Genomic DNA, 20584 nt, shown 5'->3' with positions numbered 1-20584 from the left:
CCTCCCTTTGTACTCGTTTATGTATTGTTTACTTGTGCTAATAACCCTGATTCTGTGTTATTTCATGAGAATATTGCTTCTTTTAGATTCTGAGTTGTTGATTTTCCTGGCTGATCTTAAAGCTCCTTATTTCAAACCTAAAGTCCAGCTCACTAAAGAGGCTTTCCCTAGGTACGAATACACACGGACACACACGATTGATACATGCATTTCTAAGGCCTCTAAATTAACACAATCTTCTACATGCCTTTTGCCCTCTGACTGTAAATGAAAGGCCTTTTAAAAATAATTCTAAAATGTCAGTCTACTTTCAGGCTGTGGTAGGAAAGTCGATTTTAGTATTTTTAGGAAGTAAACAAAAAATAACTTTTATGTTGTTGTCAGTATTTCAAGTGAACATTTATTGGACTGAAGCAACCTAGGTTAACTTAACTATCCATCTTTTTAGAAACATTATGTTAATAATGTATGCATAAAGAAAGATAGAAAATGCTCTTCTGTAGTGTTTAATTCTGTTGCACTGCATTATATGTTTTGCTCCCCACAGTTAAAACTACAAAGCTTTGATCATAAAGCGAAGCATTTAAATATCATCTTACTATGACATATTATTGGGAGATATAGATTGACAGTGCATGTTTATTATGCTTATTTATTATGTTTACTTAGAGACCATATACATAACAACTGCACCAAGTAGCATACTCTCAGTCAGTTTGGGCCTCTGATTAAAACTGATGTGATTTTCTTTTTTTCTTGAGTGTGTGAGCTCCATATTATCACTATATCATACTGTATGGGCTGTAACAGCTTGATATATCAAATATAATGTAAAACCTAAACCACATATGCAAACTGTTATTTTTTATTTATGTTTTTTTTTTTTTTTTTTGTCTAAAGGTTCAATAAACTGTTTCATTAAAAAGAAAAAAAAAAGATGTATTTTTTTTCTGCATATTATTTAATATATCAGGCTTTTAGTGTGAGAGTTTGTGTGTGTTGATATTGGCTTGTGCATGTGTTTCTCTGGCTCTCTTAGTGACATCAGCATAACTAGTGTGGTCCCGGGTGATTATGATGGAGACTCTCAGATGGATGTGCTTCTTACTGGCTCCCCAAAGGACTCCAGCTTAAAAACAGTTGTCTTCATCTTCTGGGGACATAACCAAACTTTGGGTAAAGTCTGAAAAAGAAAACAAAGCAATTAAAGTGCTATCACAAAGTTCTATACATTACCTTGGCTCCAGCTGGTTTATTTATTAAATATTTTTGCCAATAGGGCTGGACCAGAATATTTGATTATTCGAATATTCGTTCGGTGGGTTGGCATTCGATTTTCAATTTTGAGATTTGAGTATTCTTTTTTTTTTTTTTTTTTCGAACACCTGGCATCCCCTGTGAAACGGTTCTCATTCCCACTTTAATATGAATCACCCATGAGTGAACGTCATTAATGTCATGATTTAGTTCATCTGGAAGAGAAGACAGAAATGCAGAAGACCTCAGCTGTGTGGGAGCACTTTAAATTGAGTGAGGACAAGACAAAGGCAGTGTGCCAAATATGCGATTTGAAACTGGCCTACCACAACAGTGCATCAAATTTGAAAAATCACCTGAGTTCTGTAAGTAGTAGCCTATAGTATATTGTTAGTGTAAAAAAAAACGAGCTGCTTTTATCCGCAATGTTAATCAGTAATTTTACACATGATAAAAACGTGCACTTGATTTGCTTGGAAAATACTTGCGAATACGGCAGTCATAAAAAACGTACAGTAGCTCAGCCTAATAATAATTAATAAAGTATTGCTCTTAACAGAGCAGTGTGTTTTGTATCACTAGTGCAGGGTCCGTTCTCGGAGCATATAAGCCCTGCCCACACTGTTCTGTAGTTTATTAAAAGTATATTAATTCTGAACGTGTTGTGTGCCCATACTGCATAAAAATGGGACACTGCACTCCCTTGGGTCCGCAGAAACACACCCGCAACGCGTGAAGTCGATTGGATAAATGGTTTTTGACATAATAAAAATGCAAACAGACAGACAGACACGCCGAGATTCCTGCCTTTATTAGAGAGAAGAATATGTTCAGCCTCCTCCCTCTGAAGCTTCGAATATTCGGTGTTGATTACTTTCGAAGCTCAAAAAATGGTATTTGGACCAGAGCAATAGAAATGATACTCCAGAAGTGATTTGTGCAGTTTTTTTAATAAATGTTATCTCTTCTCTTATAGACCAGAGTCATAGGGTAGATCTGAACAGGACCTTTATTGATCAGCCCCTTGTCATGGAGTAAGTGCAATATATTGTTTTGAACCCTTAAATGCATACCTTGGGTCTTTAGCAACCTGGGACGTCATTCACTACCCTCTCCCTCCTTCATTTTTTAAAGTTAGACATCAAATTTCTCAGTATTCCCCAAATCTATTCATTATAAAAAATATAAAAAGAAAAAATAAATAAATAAAAGTTCTGTTTTTGATTAATTTTTTGTAAAATGTTTATAGGGTCGCTAGCGACCTGAGGTATAATTTTTTTTTCCTGCACAATGGGAGTGAATGGGGCGAATAAGCTCAAAATATTGATTGTAAAGTAGTTGAAAACAATAGTTTTGAGAATATGGTTGAGATTGTGGAAATGAGCCAGGTGCTGAATTGTCCTGGTCAAGTGCGCTCTGACGATAACAGTGATGTAAAATCATCTGCTCAAACTGAACCCTTCTAAGTTTCAAAATTTAACGAAATATGCTTTATTTTATTATTTTGTAGTTGTTATTAAAATGTCATGAGTTTTATGCTATTGCAGCAGTTAGAGATCCATCCGTGTTGGATATATAGGTCCAGGTAGCTAAATACACGAATATGTAATAATGATTGGTGAATCATCCATGCATTTAAGGGTTAATTCAAGGGTGTTTTGAACATTATGTAATATCCAGATATGATCTTGGTCTTAAACACTACAAAACACTGATGAGGATTGTGTTAATTTTAAACATACAGTAAGTGAGCACAGTTCTTCTTGATGTCTCAAAATCATTCTTAATATAATGTACCATATATAATATAATGCACTCCGCAATCCTTTGAGTATAAAATTGCAATCTCAAAAGTTTTTGCTTTTGCAGAGGTCTAATGCTGCTTCCTCTTTTCCATGTTCAGCTTTAATGGGGACATGATTCCAGACATTTTTGGATCTGTGGGTGGTTCGTCAGAGGTTTGCTATCTCAGGAGTAGGTAAGACTGTTTTCCTTATTATGCGATAGCTTGTTTTTGGCTTTTCTGCCTGTGTCAAGAAAACAGGTGTACAGTGTACAAAGCATGCTTTTTTATTGTTTGTCAGGCAACTGAAATGTGAACAGGCTCTCAACTTTGAAGTCAAAATGCGTGTCCCTCATTCCAATGCTTTCATCGACCTTAACAAGGACTTCACTGCCGGTGAGTAATGCTACTGTGGTCTTTCCTTCACTCTAAAGGTTTTTGAAGTGTCAGAGAAAATATTGCAAGGTTCTGCTGCTCTGTGGACCGATTTAAAGAATCGCTACTTCTCTATTCTGTAGCTTTCGTTTAGCATTGCTGTAGATGCCTTGATGAATCCCATTTGCCATGGAACAGCCTTGAGTGCTGCTTGATGTATTCATGAATTAGGAATGCTAGGAATACTTCTTTGATTATTAACACGTCAGAGACTCAGGTTTATTCGAATAGACATGTTCCTCATACTGCTTTTCGAAACAGTATATGAAATTACATTTTACGTTTGGTTTATGTAATGATTTATCTCATGCTTTGTGGAGGTCACAAAAGGTTGTAGATAGGGCTGCACAATTCTTGCTAAAATGTGCATCACAATTTTTCTCACACGATTCTCTCTCTCTCTTTTTTTTTCTTTTAAGAACCAAAACATTTATTGCATTCAAGTGTAAAAAAAAAGAAAAAAAAAAAGTGCTGTTTACACAGGAGTTTGAGTTATAATAGAGTATTGGACTTAAAAGTAAAAAAAAAAATAAAAAATTCTCTTTTCCTTATTATTGTCCTATTAAATTGAATAACTTAAAAGCTGTAAGCTTTTGAACATAAATAATAGAATATTAGCAAAAATAAATACAAATAACTAATAACATAATGATCCCGAATATTTAAAGAGCAGGTCAGATGGTATTTTAAAGTGTCCCAATATTGTATTGGAGTCCCCTACATCAGGTTTAAATGCATCTAAGGTCAGAAAACATTGTAATTTTCTCAGAATATACATTTAATATTAGAGTCATTTGCCAATGAATAGGAAATGATTCGTTTCAAGCAAGTTCGGAGCAAGCCCCTCCCTTCCTCAAGCCTACTCTGCTCTGATTGGTCAGCGCGCCAAACCTGTTGTGATTGGCACACAGATGAGTCCTTGAGCCAGTTAGCCAGCATTACCATTGACAAAGCACCTTTACATAAAACAATAATATAATCAATCCATTCTTATAATGACATAAAATACAAAAACACTAATCAAAGCGAATCGTGCCCACAACTAAAGTTTAACTGCTAAACTGTGAACACTTGGTGGATACATTAGCCAAGTACTAATGTGACTAACTGATGAAACAATACAGTTTGTAAACCAAAATATGTCTACTGTAATGTTTGAAGAACGACAGACAAAAGACGCTTGGTCTTAACTTTTAATCAGAATGCAGAACAGTTGTATCACAGGAGCACCAGCCGAAATCACTCATCTCTCCCGCATTAACCCTGTAACTGCCAGTGCAGCACAATAAACAGCAGTTTCACAATTATTATAAAGTCTGTGTGCTACACTACATTCTTTTTTATTAAACAAAGTAATTAGAACAACGTCAGTCTACAATAATCGACATATTCTTAGGTTCACTGCAAATTTTTAGAACTACTTCAGTAAGACAGTAATATCGTGCTTTACCTGGAAACCTAAAGCTGCACTAGGTATACATCACATATTGGCACAAAAAAAATTATATTTTGAGCACTCATTTGAAAATGTACACCTAACGTATCAATCATACTACTTACAGGTCGTGGTTCAGAGAGTTTGTTAGTCCAAATTAAGAAGATTAGAAGCCAACAAAGATAAAAGCCCAGATTAGAGAAGCAGTTCTTGATAAAATGACAAGCACACAACAAAAGGCTCTAATTGTATTTCTGTGGTATCCTTGAACACCGCGTCTCCTCTCAGCATGATGTAAACGCACTAACTAGCAGAAGTGTTTGTGGGCAGATCAGACTCTGTTCGTATTTCGCGGGCAGGCGGGGATTATGCAAATGTGTTACCCAGTGACGTACACCGGTAACAGGCAAAAGAGTCGAACATATAACGACTCGTTACGGCGATTCAGGACCGACTCTCTCTTTTGAGAGACAATATCTTTCTTTTTTATGCACTTTTTTGATTAACAACTTTGCAGATTGTTTTCATTTAAGGATAGCTACGTTATAAAATGCAAAAGATAAAAAATTCAAAAAACCAACTGACCTACACTATTATTTTTATACAAGTGATAGGTAAGCTCTCTGTTGACTGTCAATGTTAACCTTTTTTACAGATAAAATAATACATTATAATAATATGCTGCCTTTGTTGTATAATTTACAGTAATGTTGTATATTGTTGTTTTAATTGACAAATAAGCACAAAAAATATTTTTTACAATGAACATTTTAATAGGCCTTTAAAAACTGAGCTTTCACAAAACACTATCTATGATAAATTGGCTTATTTAAGAGTGGAGCATACAAAACCTGATGTTAAACTGAACAAAATCATAACCCATAAAGGCTGTAACCCATGAAGGCTGTCACTCAGTGCAGTCACATTGTTACGCACAAGGGTGTAAATTTCATCTAACAGTAGGGGATGTGGGGGGTTGTATCTTATTTAGATATTCAACCACAGCAAGCCATATCTGCCGCTTAACATCATATTGAGCAAATCCCAACACATCGGTAGATCTACAATATTAGCTTAATATCAGTTCACACACAGGCTTATCGTTGTGTTCGTTGTAGTGGGTGACTTACTATCTATCCAACAAGCTATGGTATTAAACAAGCTAACATTACCAAACAAGCTAGGTAACCTTGTAATCGCTCATGGAAAATTACATCCGATATAATTTTTTTTGTCATGACAAATTTATTAATGGTTCAGCATCATCTGTATTAAAGAGAAAGAATCACTTCATCCGATGTTTAAAGTGAATAAAATAGCCTTGACAGCCTACTTACACATTACTACTGAATCACTCAGTTCTCTCCCACCGCCCACCGGACTCGTGTGTGTCGGTGAGGTAAAGGGGGAAAGCAGGCAGTGGACCAAACCACTGTGAGGCAAGGAAGGGGGGACTCAAAACTTTCTAAACTTAAAACGCTTTTTTTTTTCTTTTCTTTTTTTTGCTACTTACTCAGTTATTTTAAGTATTTTCATTATATTATTTTATATTATTATATTATTTTGGTTTGTAATTATATTTTTAGGGTGGGACAACCCCAGGGGGTAACGCCTTAGTAACGCTGAAGCTGATATTTCACTTCATAGAGATCTATGGCACTGATTCAATGCATTGAACAGCGCTGACGCGAAAAATACTATAAATATATCGCATTTATGTATGAATCGAGAATTTTTTTTTCTGTAGATATTATATCTATATAGGTTATACAAATTCTCGATTTTTAAACTTCTTTAAAAGCTTCTTAAAAGTACAAAAGTCTGAAGTTAGCTAATAGTTGTTGTTTTTTAATTTACGCACATAATGTTCTGTTGCCTGACAGATGTGTTCTGAAACAAGTTCCAGAGAAATCTCATCTGTAGCCAGTGAGGAAAAAGTTTGAATCTCTTTCTCTCTTTGCATGTTACAGGTTTGGTTTTGCTCTGTTTGTCGACATTGGGTTGGCTGACTTGTCTTTGAAGGTTAAGATTTTGGAGAAAGTAACTTGTAGTGATATAAGCTAATTTAGTGACTACAAATCAAGCAGTTCCTTCTATGTATAGGATGCAAAGTAGGGCCTGAAACTCTTACTGTGAAGCAGGGCTCTGAACCGGTTCAAGGATCGAAAACGAAGACTGGAAACAAACAAAAATTTGATGGGAACAGAACCAGAAATGAAATCAAATTTTCCAGTCCTGAACAGAATCGAAAAATTTGAAATGGCAATTGACCGGTTAATAACGTTATTTTATCGTTCCATTTAATATTTGAAATTTGCTATTAACCAATCAGGAATTCAAATATGCAAATGTGGTGCTATCCGCTCAGCTGTAAATTTATCTAAGTCGCAGTGGCAATGCATTAGAGTTTATCCGAGGGTACTGTAAGATGGATTCAACAGATCACGTGCACCTGCAGCACTTCTGTAAACGAAAAAAATTGAATAAAACTACAGGCTTACATAAAAAGGAATAGCCTATATTGGCCTACAGGGATGTATTTAATCATTGACTTAAATCATTGACACAGATTAACAAAACAAACAAAAAAAATAATGTGCTGAGTTTCGGTTTGTGACGTGATCCAAAGTTAATGGAAAACGAGACAGCAGAAAATAGTTTTCTTTATTTTGCAAAAGCTTTACAGTTTTATTAATTTTTTTTGCTTCTAACTGTAAAACCAACCAGCGTTGGACCATACCGCACATGCAGCCTGTTCATTATAAAAATAATATACAGTTAAAGAAACAAATTGCACTGCTCTGCTGTACAATCTGTTGAGTTCAGCGAGCGCCACCCACTGATCTATATATGACTGGATCGCTCATCGCGTTCTAAACAGCCAACAGGCAGTGAAGCCACCGGAAGTGTTCGATCCGCCATCTTACTAATCCCTACCGGCGGAGAGTACCACTGAGTCACATTCAAACCGCTGTCCTAAAATCACCAGATTTGAAGCAAATCAGTCAAACGGGACTAGTTTTTATGTTGTATGTAAATTCATTTTTACTTCAGATGTTATCTGCAATGTTTATGGTCTTTTTGGGCAGGATAAGAGAGATATTTAAACCGTTTAGGTGTCTGCTGCACACTGACGACACAGGTAACTGATCCAACACAAAATATAGCCCATTTCTTTATGTATGTAATTATTCAGGAACTATTAAACATGAACATATTAGTATCAGAAATGGATTTGAATATATTACAATAAATAACACAATATCCTCTGTTAATATTGCTCTATACTGAAATAAAAAGCTTAACTTACTTCTTGGAAATAAAGTAAATGTCGTTAAATCCGTACTGTATTTAGTCAGTTATTTATCTGAATAAATTATGATGTGTATATTTTTAATGTCCTGATTGAGAAACATCTATTTCAGACTCTCCAAGATCGCCCAAATATGTTTACTAGCATTACCATTTCCATGTAAAATGTTGTATGGTAAATTAATAATTAATTTAACCACCGTTTAAATCATTACAGGCTTCAAATGAATGCTGTTAACGGAAATCATTGTTGAAACATTTGCACTTAGCGCCGAATTACGAATAAAAACACTATAACAAAATTATATAAACAATGAATAACTATACAACGCAAATAAAGGTATACAAAGCATAAATCTTTCAGATTTCAGAATGAGCACTTTGTCATTTGTTATATATATGTTGAAGTTCTGTCCGTCTGATGTTTATCATGTTCATGATGTTCGCTACTGTAATTAACGTAGCTTTTTAATAAGTAGGGGAAATTCCCGATATTAAAAAAAATAACTGTTTACATGCCTGGGGTGTTTGCATTGTAAGAATGTACAGCGGTACTTCAGATTTAAAAACGCTGACTTGTTATGTGATGTTTTCTCATTAAAATCATACAATTTCCTATTAATTCAATAGAACGTTTACGCACACTAGGGATTACCAACAAATGCCAGCATGTGCTTAACCAGATCATTGACTGCAGGAGATTAAACTAAATATTTAACGAGCTTCATTTTACATTTGTTTTATATGAGGTTTGTATTACTAAAACTACTATAAATACAGTAACAGGACTGCTAGAGACATGGCTGCAGATTGAGCCTAAATTAAGTTGTAACTCAGTAGTGGCTGTGGCATGTTAATGATCAAAAGTTGTTGACAAACCTAAAAAATATTTAAGTTCAACTTTTCTCTAGTGAAAATCATGCATTAACAGGGTTGCACTCAAAATACAGTATTTTTAGACACTGTACTGCCGTTTTAACTTACTTATAAACATTTAACCGTCACATATTCATGTAAACATAAATGTATATTTGATCAATATTCAACTCGACTGAGACCAACAGATATTCACATTTTCTACACCACTGAATAACTTAGTTTTACATTATTCTGCTTCTCTAGATTGTTGTCAGGCTTTTTCTCTCCGCTTGTAATCCTTTAGCAGCAGGTCTTGTGGCGAGTGCCTGTGAAGTACTAAACTCTCTTGGTATTTCTGCTGTGCTGTGTTAGTATTGACAATAACATAATACAAATTTCAATAACATATTAAAAAAAATAAAAAAAAATTACATAATTATGCTGTTTTACTGTATTTTTGATTAAATAAATGCAGCCTTCGGTCGGCGAGAGTGTCAAAATTCTTAAAAAAAAAACTTAATTATAGTTACGTTTTTGCTAACAAAATAAACCAGTAAAAGCCATTTGTGTGGTGTATTTTTGTGTTCATGGTTAAGTGCTAACTTATACTAAATACAACATACATTTAATAGCATACGTCTTAAAATAACATTAACATAAATAACATTAAAATTAATGCTGGGCGAGCCTACATTACAAACTGTCCTGGTTGAAGTGTAGCCTAAATGCAGTTGGTCAAATCGGTGTTGTTTTGATCAAATGAATTGACTTCACGCTGAAAAACAAGCATTCCGATCAGTTGTCGCCCAACCATGTCATAGCTCATTACCATAAAGTTGATCTGACTTACTTCAACTCTCCTAGATGCAAGACACACTGCGCCAGAGCTCGCCACTTGCTCACATTGAAAATGAATGACTTCCGGTGGTGGTGTGAACGCACGGTTAGAGACTTCAATTCAGTTAAAACTAATGTCAAGTTTAGAAAATCAACCGCACTCTGATTTGTAGCCTGTCACAAAATGCTACTACAGTAGTTTTTCACATAACTAATGTCACTATGGTGTCCTGGTTAAAACCTGTGCTGTCTGTAGTGGCTCACAGTCATCATAAGCCAGAAAGGTAGTGCATTTCAGCATCCTCTCCATTGCAGAGTGCTTCTCCTGACTCCTGATGTCAGTGTCTTTTTTTTGTCTTAACCTTTTTAAATCAAATGATCTCTCAAAAGCTGTTTATGAATTCAAAGCCATTTTCAAGGGTGAAGAGTTTCCTGTTAAGCTTACCTGTCAGTCACATAAAATTGACCGTAATAATCCTGTGTTTATAAAGACTGAAAACAGATTTAAATGCTCTCTTGAAGAATCCTGTCAAAGTCTTACTGTCCATTAGTGTAGTTGAGGCTCAGAGTGGTCATGTGTCTATGTAACAGTGACCAAAAAGGACTTAAGCATCTCATCCAGGAAAGGCTAAAGAGGTCAAAAAGTAATTGACTAACCAGTAAGGATGAACACCATTTATCCATGCTAAAACAAAGCCCCTGAGCCACTATAGCACTTATCTCGCACCCTCTCGGTGGGAGCCTGGCATCACTGCCACCCCCAAACCATCTGGAGGCTGTTCTGCTGCCACACGATCGGCCGTGCTGTCGGGTCTGATTGGCAGACAGGACCAAGAAAGCCTCTCTGGACCTCTACAGCTGTGAGAAAATCACAGCAGATAAACAACAGCCCAGGAGGGAGAAAAAAGTGTACACCCACGACAAAATCATCCACCTCTCTACAGTTATGGCTGTCTGCTGTGGCAAGAGTTGGTTTGAGAAAAAAGACCTTAGTGGGGGTATACCTTTAGATAACAGCTGAAACTGAAGGCTGGGTCACTGATTCTGGCTTGTTTTGTGCTTTCTATAAAACGAATATATATAATTTTTTTTTTTTTTTTTTTTTTTTTTAATTCTTCATTATGTGATCTTGATTTACATGGTGGGTTCATTTACATTTTAATGGTAATTTTTGGGAGGCAGGTCAGATTTGATTGTGGATAGCTGGGGGGAAAAAACAACAATAAATGCAAATAAGCATATAATTGTACAAAATTAGGGTAGCAAATTAAGTAGTTTTTTATCTGCTTTCAAATGGGATGAATAAATGTTTCCATGTGCAGTATTGTTCAAAAGTTTGGGATGAGTTTTAGAAAGAAGTCCATTATGCTCTCAAAACGTTGTTTTAAAAATACAGTGAAAACAGTAATATTGTGAAATATTATTACAATTTAAAATAACTGTTTTCTATTTTAATATATTTTCTAAAGTAGAGGTCGACCGAAAGTGTATTTTACAGATAGTTTGGACCACACTGGCCAATACTGATTAATCAACTGATAGTTTTTAAAATGGATACTGTCTGAAAACGAAAATGATAATTCATAGTTCATTGACTAATGTGAACAGAAGCAACTTCAAAACTGAAAAATTAGTATATGTTGAAATTAACACACTCTAACTAGATGGCCATCTTTAAATATCTACACAAAGGCCTTGAAATTATGAATGAGAAATTACATACATATGGATATTGTATGTATACTCACACTTTAATTGCTTCTATTCTAGAACACTTGATGATTATCTTTTCAAAATAACAAAAAATGTCAGTCTATTGGTAATAAGGTTGTCATGTGGACGGACATTATCTGCATTATTGAAGTTTGAATAATATGAACTTGAGCACTTAGTTGAAGGACCTCTTTTGAAGTCATATTGACTGAATGTCAATACCAGCATCCTGGCCTTTCACTGCTCAATTTATATTGCTTCTGTGACCTTCTCAGTCAAGGCTTGAATTGTTCCCGTACGTGTCCTTTCAGTGAGGGTCACCTCTGGATCACAGCTCAGATTCCAGTCACACATATGAAATCGTAACACCACTGCATGGCTGCGTCAGCTAGAAAACATGGAATTGCATCCACTTAGGTATAACAATGCCTCCTTTAAGATTTACAGTGGAATGTCCAGCCTTCACCCTGAGCTTCTATGCAAAATCTCCCTCTCATTTATACAGTCTCTGCATCTGATATCTGGCCCTAGTGGTTTATTAAGATGAACAACAAGCAATTACTTGAGACAAAGGTGAATGATTAAGTCCGGTTAAATGTGCCTCTAATAGGCTAATGCTGCCGTGCTTGAGCAGCTCTGATTGCTCAGGTAAGGCTAATGTGTAGCTAAAGGAGCAAATAGAGAATAGCAATGAAATGAACATGCAGAAGTCTCCTGCATTCAATAAGCCCCTGTGGCAAATGTTCATTACTTCTCCATCTTCTGTTTTTTGTATCTCTCAATCAACATGGAGATGCCACTGGCATCTAGATCACATTTCCACATCTTCATTATGTCCTTGATACCCCGTGGATTAAGAATGTGCGACCTCGTTAAAAATAGGGAGTAATTGCCAAATAATTATAAATGTCATTATGCGCAAATATGCACAAAAGACACCAATTCTGCCTTCTGACTGGTTGCTAGGCAACCTTGTATTGCAGTGCTCCAAACTGCAGCCAATTAGACCTGAAATCTATCTGAATGTGAGCGGTGAGTTAATTGTCCCGCAATGTAAAGGAAACAGATTTTCCACATTAGGGGACTGCTAAAGTGGGAGTTTCATCAAATCATTATCTCCGGCAGTCTTCCAGACTCTCACTCGCAGTTGAACATTTAGGATACATTAGGCCAAATGCCCGTGATTGTGCACCATCCCTCTCACTGTGTTTATTGTTATTCCTATGGGATTTTAATACCTTTTCATTTATGCTCTTGCAAAAAGAGACAACAATCCAATAAAGTAGCCAGATTTTGCAGAGGAAGAGGCACTAACTTGTTTACATAAGATGCCACTCTTTAACAGGGATAAATTTGGACCCATCAAGATTCGGCGTCATCTCCGTGATTCTCATTGTTTGGCACCCTAGAGACGTCTGCTAGATCTGCAGAACATAGCGGGTGGATAACACAATGACTGGGTGTTTCTCCTTGTACAGACCTGGCACAGCTATACTGACAAATAGCCTGAAACAATGTGGGTAGAGATCTCATTATTTTTCAATATGTATGTCTTCTCGCTGCCTTCCGTTTTTATAAACATGCTGATATATGGTGCCTTCCAGACTGTTGTCAGTATATCAAAGAGCTAAATTTTTACATTAACATGATAAATAAAAGTCGAGGCAGCAGATTTGTCGCTGAAGTTGTCCCACACAGTTGATGGCCAATGTTAATCTGTTCCTTTGGGGAAAGAGTAAGCATGCTTAACAATAACAGATAAGATTGAGCCACCAGACCTAATTAAGTTCAGTGTGTATTAATCAAGCATTTTTAAAAAGGGCCGTGACTTTATTTGTCCTTCACTCAATTAGTGGCTGTAGCTAATGGAAGAGTCTGTTTAAATGGATCATCATCCCAGAAGACTTCGTAACCTGCCTGAGCTGCCTCGGATTCTCTTTCTCCCACTCTCTTCTCTTTCACTCTCTGCCACCCCAGGGCCAGTTTTATCCACCCACATGCTTGCTTTTTTTTGTTTTTGTTTTTTTTAGGCATTTTGTTTGTGCTCGGGGTGCTTGTTTAAAACTATTATTATTACTTGCATAATGCTGGTGCGTTGTCACAGACTAGACATGTACATTTATATTCAGAAACATCATGTAGAACATGGACCATTGTGCACGCACCGTTCCATTGAATGATACATGTGTTTTAACAATGTGGTTGAACTGAATGTACGAAGGGAACTGTTAAAATAACCACAGCATTAACAACAACCGTGAAATAAGAGTGCATGGTTTATTTGATAATCAGATGCATGAAAGTAGCATTCGTTGCTTTAGCCAACAGACACCGGCACGTTTTCTTTCAGGATCATCATTCGCCGATGGAGAGGAAAAGTTAAATACTATAGCATTTTATTTTATGAAAATGAGATAAAGAAGTTTTAGCACTGAAAGAGATTGGATCTCGAGCTCATAGAACTTAAGATGTGCCAGGCTATATCTGCAGCTAATCTGAATAAAAAGCAGAATGAACTGATGAAATGTTAAGACAGTAAACAGAATGAATAAAATGTATGAATGATGGAGTGCTAATTGACACACCTTTTATTACAGTACAGAACTATAAAGTGTATTTTCTACCTTATTCTGTGCAGAAAATTGAAATAATTGTTTGTAGTATATAAAACGATCATAAAATTGCAATTAGGAAAAAATTATAGATTACAAATGATTGATTATTGTGCAGCAGTGTATTTGATTTTTTTTTATAGCAAATTCAAAGTAAGAGATAAGAAAATAATTCCTTGTAAAAAAAAAATCGTAATAAAACATACATACATAAAATTATCTTATTTGACATTTCTGTCACTTCTGAAATGATGGCTACACCTCTTGTGTGACAAAATGTTAGCCTATACATAAAACTTTTAAAGCTTTTTTTTTTTTTAAATCTTGGATTAAATTTCTACATATGCCATGTCATGCCAACATCATTAAACTAGCATCTAACAATGCACAAAAGTGTTTTTTTTTTCTGTAACCTATGGTTCTGTAACCATAAAGGCTGCTGTGTAATTTGCCCCATGACTAAGCATTTAAGGAATTTAGGGTAATCATTTAAATAATCCTGTGAATGAACTTAAAGAATGCAGAATCGAATCATTAATCGAATTTAATTCAATCGAATTGTTCTGAATTTGCAAAAATCGTTCTTGAATTGAATCGAAAACCTGTGAATCGAATTGATTTGCGGTCTACCCAAAGATTCACAGCCCTACCTTCAAGCCATTCCAAGCCTGTATTCTCCACATAAGGACAGTTCATAGTGGCTATATCTTCCAAAAAAAACTTACAGGTGCTGGTCATATAATTAGAATATCATCAAAAAGTTGATTTATTTCATTAATTCCATTCAAAAAGTGAAACTTGTATATTATATTTATTCATTACACACAGACTTTTATTTTTAAAAGTTTATTTCTTTTATTGATTATAAATATGATTATAACTGACAACTAAGGAAAATCACAAATTCAGTATCTCAGAAAATTAGAATATTGTGAAAAGGTTCAATATTGAAGACACCTGGTGTCACTATAATCAGATAATTAACTCAAAACACCTGCAAAGCCTTTAAATGGTCTCTCAGTCTAGTTCTGTATGCTACACAATCATGGGGAAGACCAAAAGATGACCATTGACACCTTGCACAAGGAGGGCAAGACACAAAAGGTCATTGCAAAAGAGGTTGGCTGTTCACAGAGATCTGTGTCCAAGCACATTAATAGAGAGGCGGAGGGAAGGAAAAGATTTGATAGAAAAAAGTGTACAAGCAATAGGGATAACCGTACCCTTAAGAGGATTGTGAAAAAAACCCATTCAAAAATGTGGGGGAGATTCATAAAGAGTGGACTGCAGCTTGAGTCAGTGCTTCAAGAACCACTACACACAGACGTATGCAAGACATGGGTTTCAGCTGTCGCATTCCTTGTGTCAAGCCACTCTTGAACAACAGACAGCGTCAGAAGCATCTCGCTTCAAAAAGGACTGGACTGCTGCTGAGTAGTCCAAAGTTATGTTCTCTGACGAAAGTAAATTTTGCATTTCCTTTGGATATCATGGTCCCAGAGTCTGGAGGAAGAGAGGAGAGGCACACAATCCACGTTGCTTGAGGTCCAGTGTAAAGTTTCCACAGTCAGTGATGGTTTGGGGTGCCATGTCATCTGCTGGTGTTGGTCCACTGTGTTTTCTGAGGTCCAAGGTCAACACAGCCGTATACCAGGAAGTTTTAGAGCACTTCATGCTTCCTGCTGCTGACCAACTTTATGGAGATGCAGATTTCATTTTCCAACAGGGCTTGGCCCCAGCACACAGTGCCAAAGCTACCAGTACCTGGTTTAAGTACCATGGTATCCCTGTTCTTAATTGGCCAGCAAACTCGCCTGACCTTAACCCCAGAGAAAATCTATGGGGTATTGGAAAGAGGAAAATGCTATATGCCAGACCCAACAATGCAGAAGAGCTGAAGGCCACTATCAGAGCAACCTGGGCTCTCATAACAACTCAGCAGTGCCACAGACTGATCGACTCCATGCCACGCCACATTGCTGCAGTAATTCAGGCAAAAGGATCCCCAACTAAGTATGAGTGCTGTACATGCTCATACTTTTCATGTTCATACTTTACAGTTAAGCCAAGATTTCTAAAAATCCTTTCTTTGTATTGGTCTTAAGTAATATTCTAATTTTCTGAGATACTGAATTTGGGATTTCCCTTAGTTGTCAGTTATAATCATCAAAATTAAAAGAAATAAACATTTGAAATATATCAGTCTGTGTGTAATGAATGAATATAATATACAAGTTTCACTTTTTGAATGGAATTAATGAAATCAACTTTTTGATGATATTCTAATTATATGACCAGCACCTGTATATAGTCCATGCTGTACAATTTGTGTACTATCTACTTGAAGTCCATTAAAGCCATTTGAAATAGTAGCTTTGTCACCCTCTATAATATGGTATTAACATGTGATTTTTAATCCTATAACGACTGATTTTTTTAAACTGACGTCCTAATCTAATCTTAGATTTTACCTAAATAATAATGGGCCATTGTTACGGCAGCAACAAGTATGCAGTGAAATTTTAAAACGTGTTTTATATACATTTAGAGAAATTTGGGCTGGTAATTATTTTACTAGTCGACCAAGTAGCTGAGCCAAATGTTTTTGTTTTTTAAATAAGAGGTTACTGTAACTTATTTTTGCTTATTTCCAGATTTTTAAAATTACATCCATCATTTGGAGAGATAATATGCAAGACAGAAGACCATTTAAAGCCCATATTAAATAGGATTTTTAAATAAATGTTAAACATGTGGCTGACTCTGTGATGTGACTCTGAAAACCACATTTCTGAGTTTGTAGGCTCACAAAATTCCTTTGTCGACCATGAATAAATCATCATCTGAACATTTCAGTTTTATCACTGAGAAACCATGCAAATTTGCTTTTACAGACGTCCCCATGAAAAACAATTACCGTCTGAATAGGGCTGAAGACACATTGTGATCAGATCACTGATAATGTATTAGTTGGTATGAGACAGATTTTGACCAAATATAATGAAGATGTAAATGCGGATGAATTTTCGTTATCCTCACTCAGCTGTATGCAGTCTGTAATGAGGTTATGCTGCTGCAATTAGTCATGTAAAACAATTTTGCTCTTGCAGTGTGAAAAAGACAACAGAAACTGTGCTCGTGATTTATTCCCCCAATTTAATCAACAATATCTTATTCATTTATCAAATAGCAAACACATTATGAATGTTTTTAAAATTTGATAAATGGCAGATACATTTCGGTTAAAAAACTCTTATGTATGTAAATGACTTTGTAAGTCACATTGGAATGAAAGTGTAAAGTCTAAAAAATTCTCTAGATGCATAACATGTTAATGCCAGGTTTAAGGGGGTTGTATTCTGAGAAACTTTCAAATTGAAATCATTATTCACTGTTGATCTTCATCTCCATATTGAAACATGGATCATTGACTGTCAAGGTTTGGCGTCATTTTTTTCCGCATGTGTCATAGTTGAATGTTCTGCACCAGTTATGAAATATTAAAATGTGACATTTGTAAACATTCCTCTGCATCCCACAAATTTGCACATCATGTGACTGGATAGACGTTTTTTGTATTCCAACAAAAAGCAGGCAGACACATAGGTAAGTAGCCTGAGCATCAAAGCTTGTTAGTGAAATAAGTTGGGCTGCTTTTCCCATTGCTCTCTCTGCCAGTACAATATGAGCGAAATGGAATAAGGAATATGTGGGGTTGGCATAATCCCCTCCACTCCACCTATGTTGTTCTCGTAATGGTTTTACAAGATTATATCCCCTTAGAATAGCATCTTTCCATTTTATGCCAGTACCGTCATGCTCATGAATGAAGTGCTTTGGGGAAAAAGGTTAGAGAAATGCAGCGGATTTGTTGGCTTAGATATTGGCTTATGTAGCATCTAATAATAGACTTCAGTTTTTTCTTTGCCCTGGATTCAATGCCCTCCTTTAACCCCCAGACCCACCAAAAAAAAATTCCTTCTACATTCCCTCACTGTCAGCTCAATGAAGTTTGTTTCCTATGAGTTTAACTTCATTCAATATTCATTTAGTGTAGTTCAATTCTCTCACCAAACTGGGAAGAAATCCTCAGCCTGGGAACCACCGCAGATCTACAAAATGTAGGTGACGCATACGAGTCTGTTAACAAGCTGAAACTGGGTGGTTACATGAAAAACCTTTTGAATCTCTGTTATCCTTTCAGTAACTCACTGAGTTTCATTATATATTTTCTATACAGAGAGTTTATGTCTTCTGAAGTGCATCTCGAGTTGGAAAATGAAATGTCAGGATGGATTCAGAATCAGGATGCATGTAATATCCCACATTTTTCTGTTTTTCTGGGCTACGTTTTTCCCCCCTGTGTTCTAAAAGGTAGGAAGAGACTGTGCTCGTGGCTGTGGCATCTTGCAGAGATGACGCTGGTGAAGGACTGACCTTGAGAAAAAGGCAGCTTTCTCTCATGCTCTCTGTCTCTTTTATTCATCTGTTTCCACCTCATGGTCTGTTTGAAGTGAATAGTGCTCCTCACTGATCATAGTGGACCACGCTGTGCTAATCTCATAGGATATAGCCTGTGGCCTTTCGACCAGAAAGATGGAGTGATTTTGTCAGCATGACTTCAGAATTCAAGATGAAGTCTTCACAGGAATGTAATTACAGATTTGTTGAATGGCCTCTGTAGGCCTGTTTTGGTGTCCTGGCTCAAGGTGTCATTTCTTCTGTTTCAGGGATGAGTGAAATGACTTTTTTTCTGATAATGTCAAGAAGAAGAGAGGTTAAAGACAGCAGAACCTCTGAGAACTTCTCCATTGAGATGACAGTCCAAAATCAACATGTCCTGTTTCAATTAACTTTGTTCTTCCAGGTCTCTTTATGATGCTTTTCCACTGCTTGGTATGGGACAGTATGATTCGGTACGGTTTTGGTGGGTTTTCTACTGGGTACTTTTTTCAGTACCACCTCGGTAGAGGTTCCATTTGAACCATACCTTTACCAAAACGTGATGTGTAAACTCTGCTGATCACTGATTGGCCGGAGAGAATCGTCACTACCTGCATCACTGAACTTGTGACACAGAGACACAACAGAACCACTAGATAGATTTAAGCAAAGAACGTCTACTAACTAGAAGTGAGAGCCAATAGAAAGTTCCATTGCAACAGCAGCGCCCAGCAGCAGCAGCCCTGCGCTTCCGTCATTCTGGAGTGAAAGCAACTCGGCACTCCACTAGATTCTAGCTGTCGCTATGGCAAATATCAGCTGCTTTGTTTGAAAAAATTTACATTAAATCTGAAATACAGCCTGAACGATCATCAGATCCTTTTAACAGTTTATTTTACAGACTTTAAAGTCTTCCTTTTTTTCACAAAACCTTTTGCTCTCTAGAAACCATGTCAGTTTTGGTTGAAAATATTTTAAGTTCAAGTGTAAGCATTATAAACACTGAATTAATACCAACATATGAAATTAAATTAATGACATAATTTTTTTTAATATATAACAGGAATATGACAGCTTGACAGTTAACTGTTTTTGCAGTATTGTCTTATATTAATGTCCATTAAAGGAAGACTGTAAACCAAAAAAAAAAAAAAACACGTACAGCCACTTTCTCCAAAATTGTTTAATTATTTAATTATGACAGAGACAGCAATGCATCATCTAATCTAGATCATCATGTTAGTGTGTTCCAGGGGATTAAACGTACAATATATATTTCAGACCTAGTGGAGTAATAGTAAATAATACTATATTAAGTAACTGTTAAATATAAAGTTGCATAAGCTTATTACTTAGTGTCATATCCATATAAATCATTATTATGGTTTCTATGGCTAGGACCTAAAGTTCCTAAAAGGAATTATGTTTACTACTAGACTAAAAACAATTAAAGTTAGCAGGGGCATAAGACTACAGCCCTGTTCACACCAAGAACAATAACTATAAAGATAACAATATTAGCGTCCACACCAGCGAACGATATCATCTGTTTATTCTAAGCGCACGCTCGTCTGCCGCTTTAAATTCTCGAGCTCATTACAGCAGGATGGATTCTGATTGGCTGTCAATTTTTTATCGTTCATCAGCTGTAAAAAAAAAATTGTTTTGTGATTCCAACGATGTCGTTTCTCTTTGTCTTTATTGTTATAGCGGTGGTGTGGACTCTGCTATTCTTTGATATTGAGAATGATTTTTAGAACTAAATCTTTATCGTTATCTTTATATTTATCGTCCTTCCTTGGTGTGAACGGGCCTTACGTCCCACTTCAAAACACATAATATTTTTACACTTTTGTGAATAATTACCTGTCAGGGTCTTTGGGTAAACTATTGATGGCA

General features: G+C 36.0%; 1 protein-coding gene across 3 annotated transcripts in view; it reads left to right on the top strand.

Moving 5' to 3' along the window:
• Nucleotides 1-20584, top strand: part of LOC109083860 (T-cell immunomodulatory protein-like) — a 124555-nt gene that overhangs the window by 397 nt on the left and 103574 nt on the right. For 2 of the 3 annotated variants that reach the window (XM_042760584.1, XM_042760583.1), the window contains exons 2-6: nt 87-171; nt 1040-1176; nt 2234-2291; nt 3161-3235; nt 3342-3436. In XM_042760584.1, coding sequence (XP_042616518.1) covers nt 87-171; nt 1040-1176; nt 2234-2291; nt 3161-3235; nt 3342-3436 — 450 coding nt within the window. The remainder of the gene's footprint in view (nt 1-86; nt 172-1039; nt 1177-2233; nt 2292-3160; nt 3236-3341; nt 3437-20584) is intronic. The other variant, XM_042760585.1, reaches the window with a different exon arrangement.

The sequence above is a fragment of the Cyprinus carpio genome, chromosome A7, assembly GCF_018340385.1.
Source record: "Cyprinus carpio isolate SPL01 chromosome A7, ASM1834038v1, whole genome shotgun sequence".
Lineage (NCBI taxonomy): Eukaryota > Metazoa > Chordata > Actinopteri > Cypriniformes > Cyprinidae > Cyprinus > Cyprinus carpio.
The sequence above is the reverse complement of the archived record's forward strand: the minus strand, read 5'-3'. Positions and strand labels throughout refer to the sequence as shown.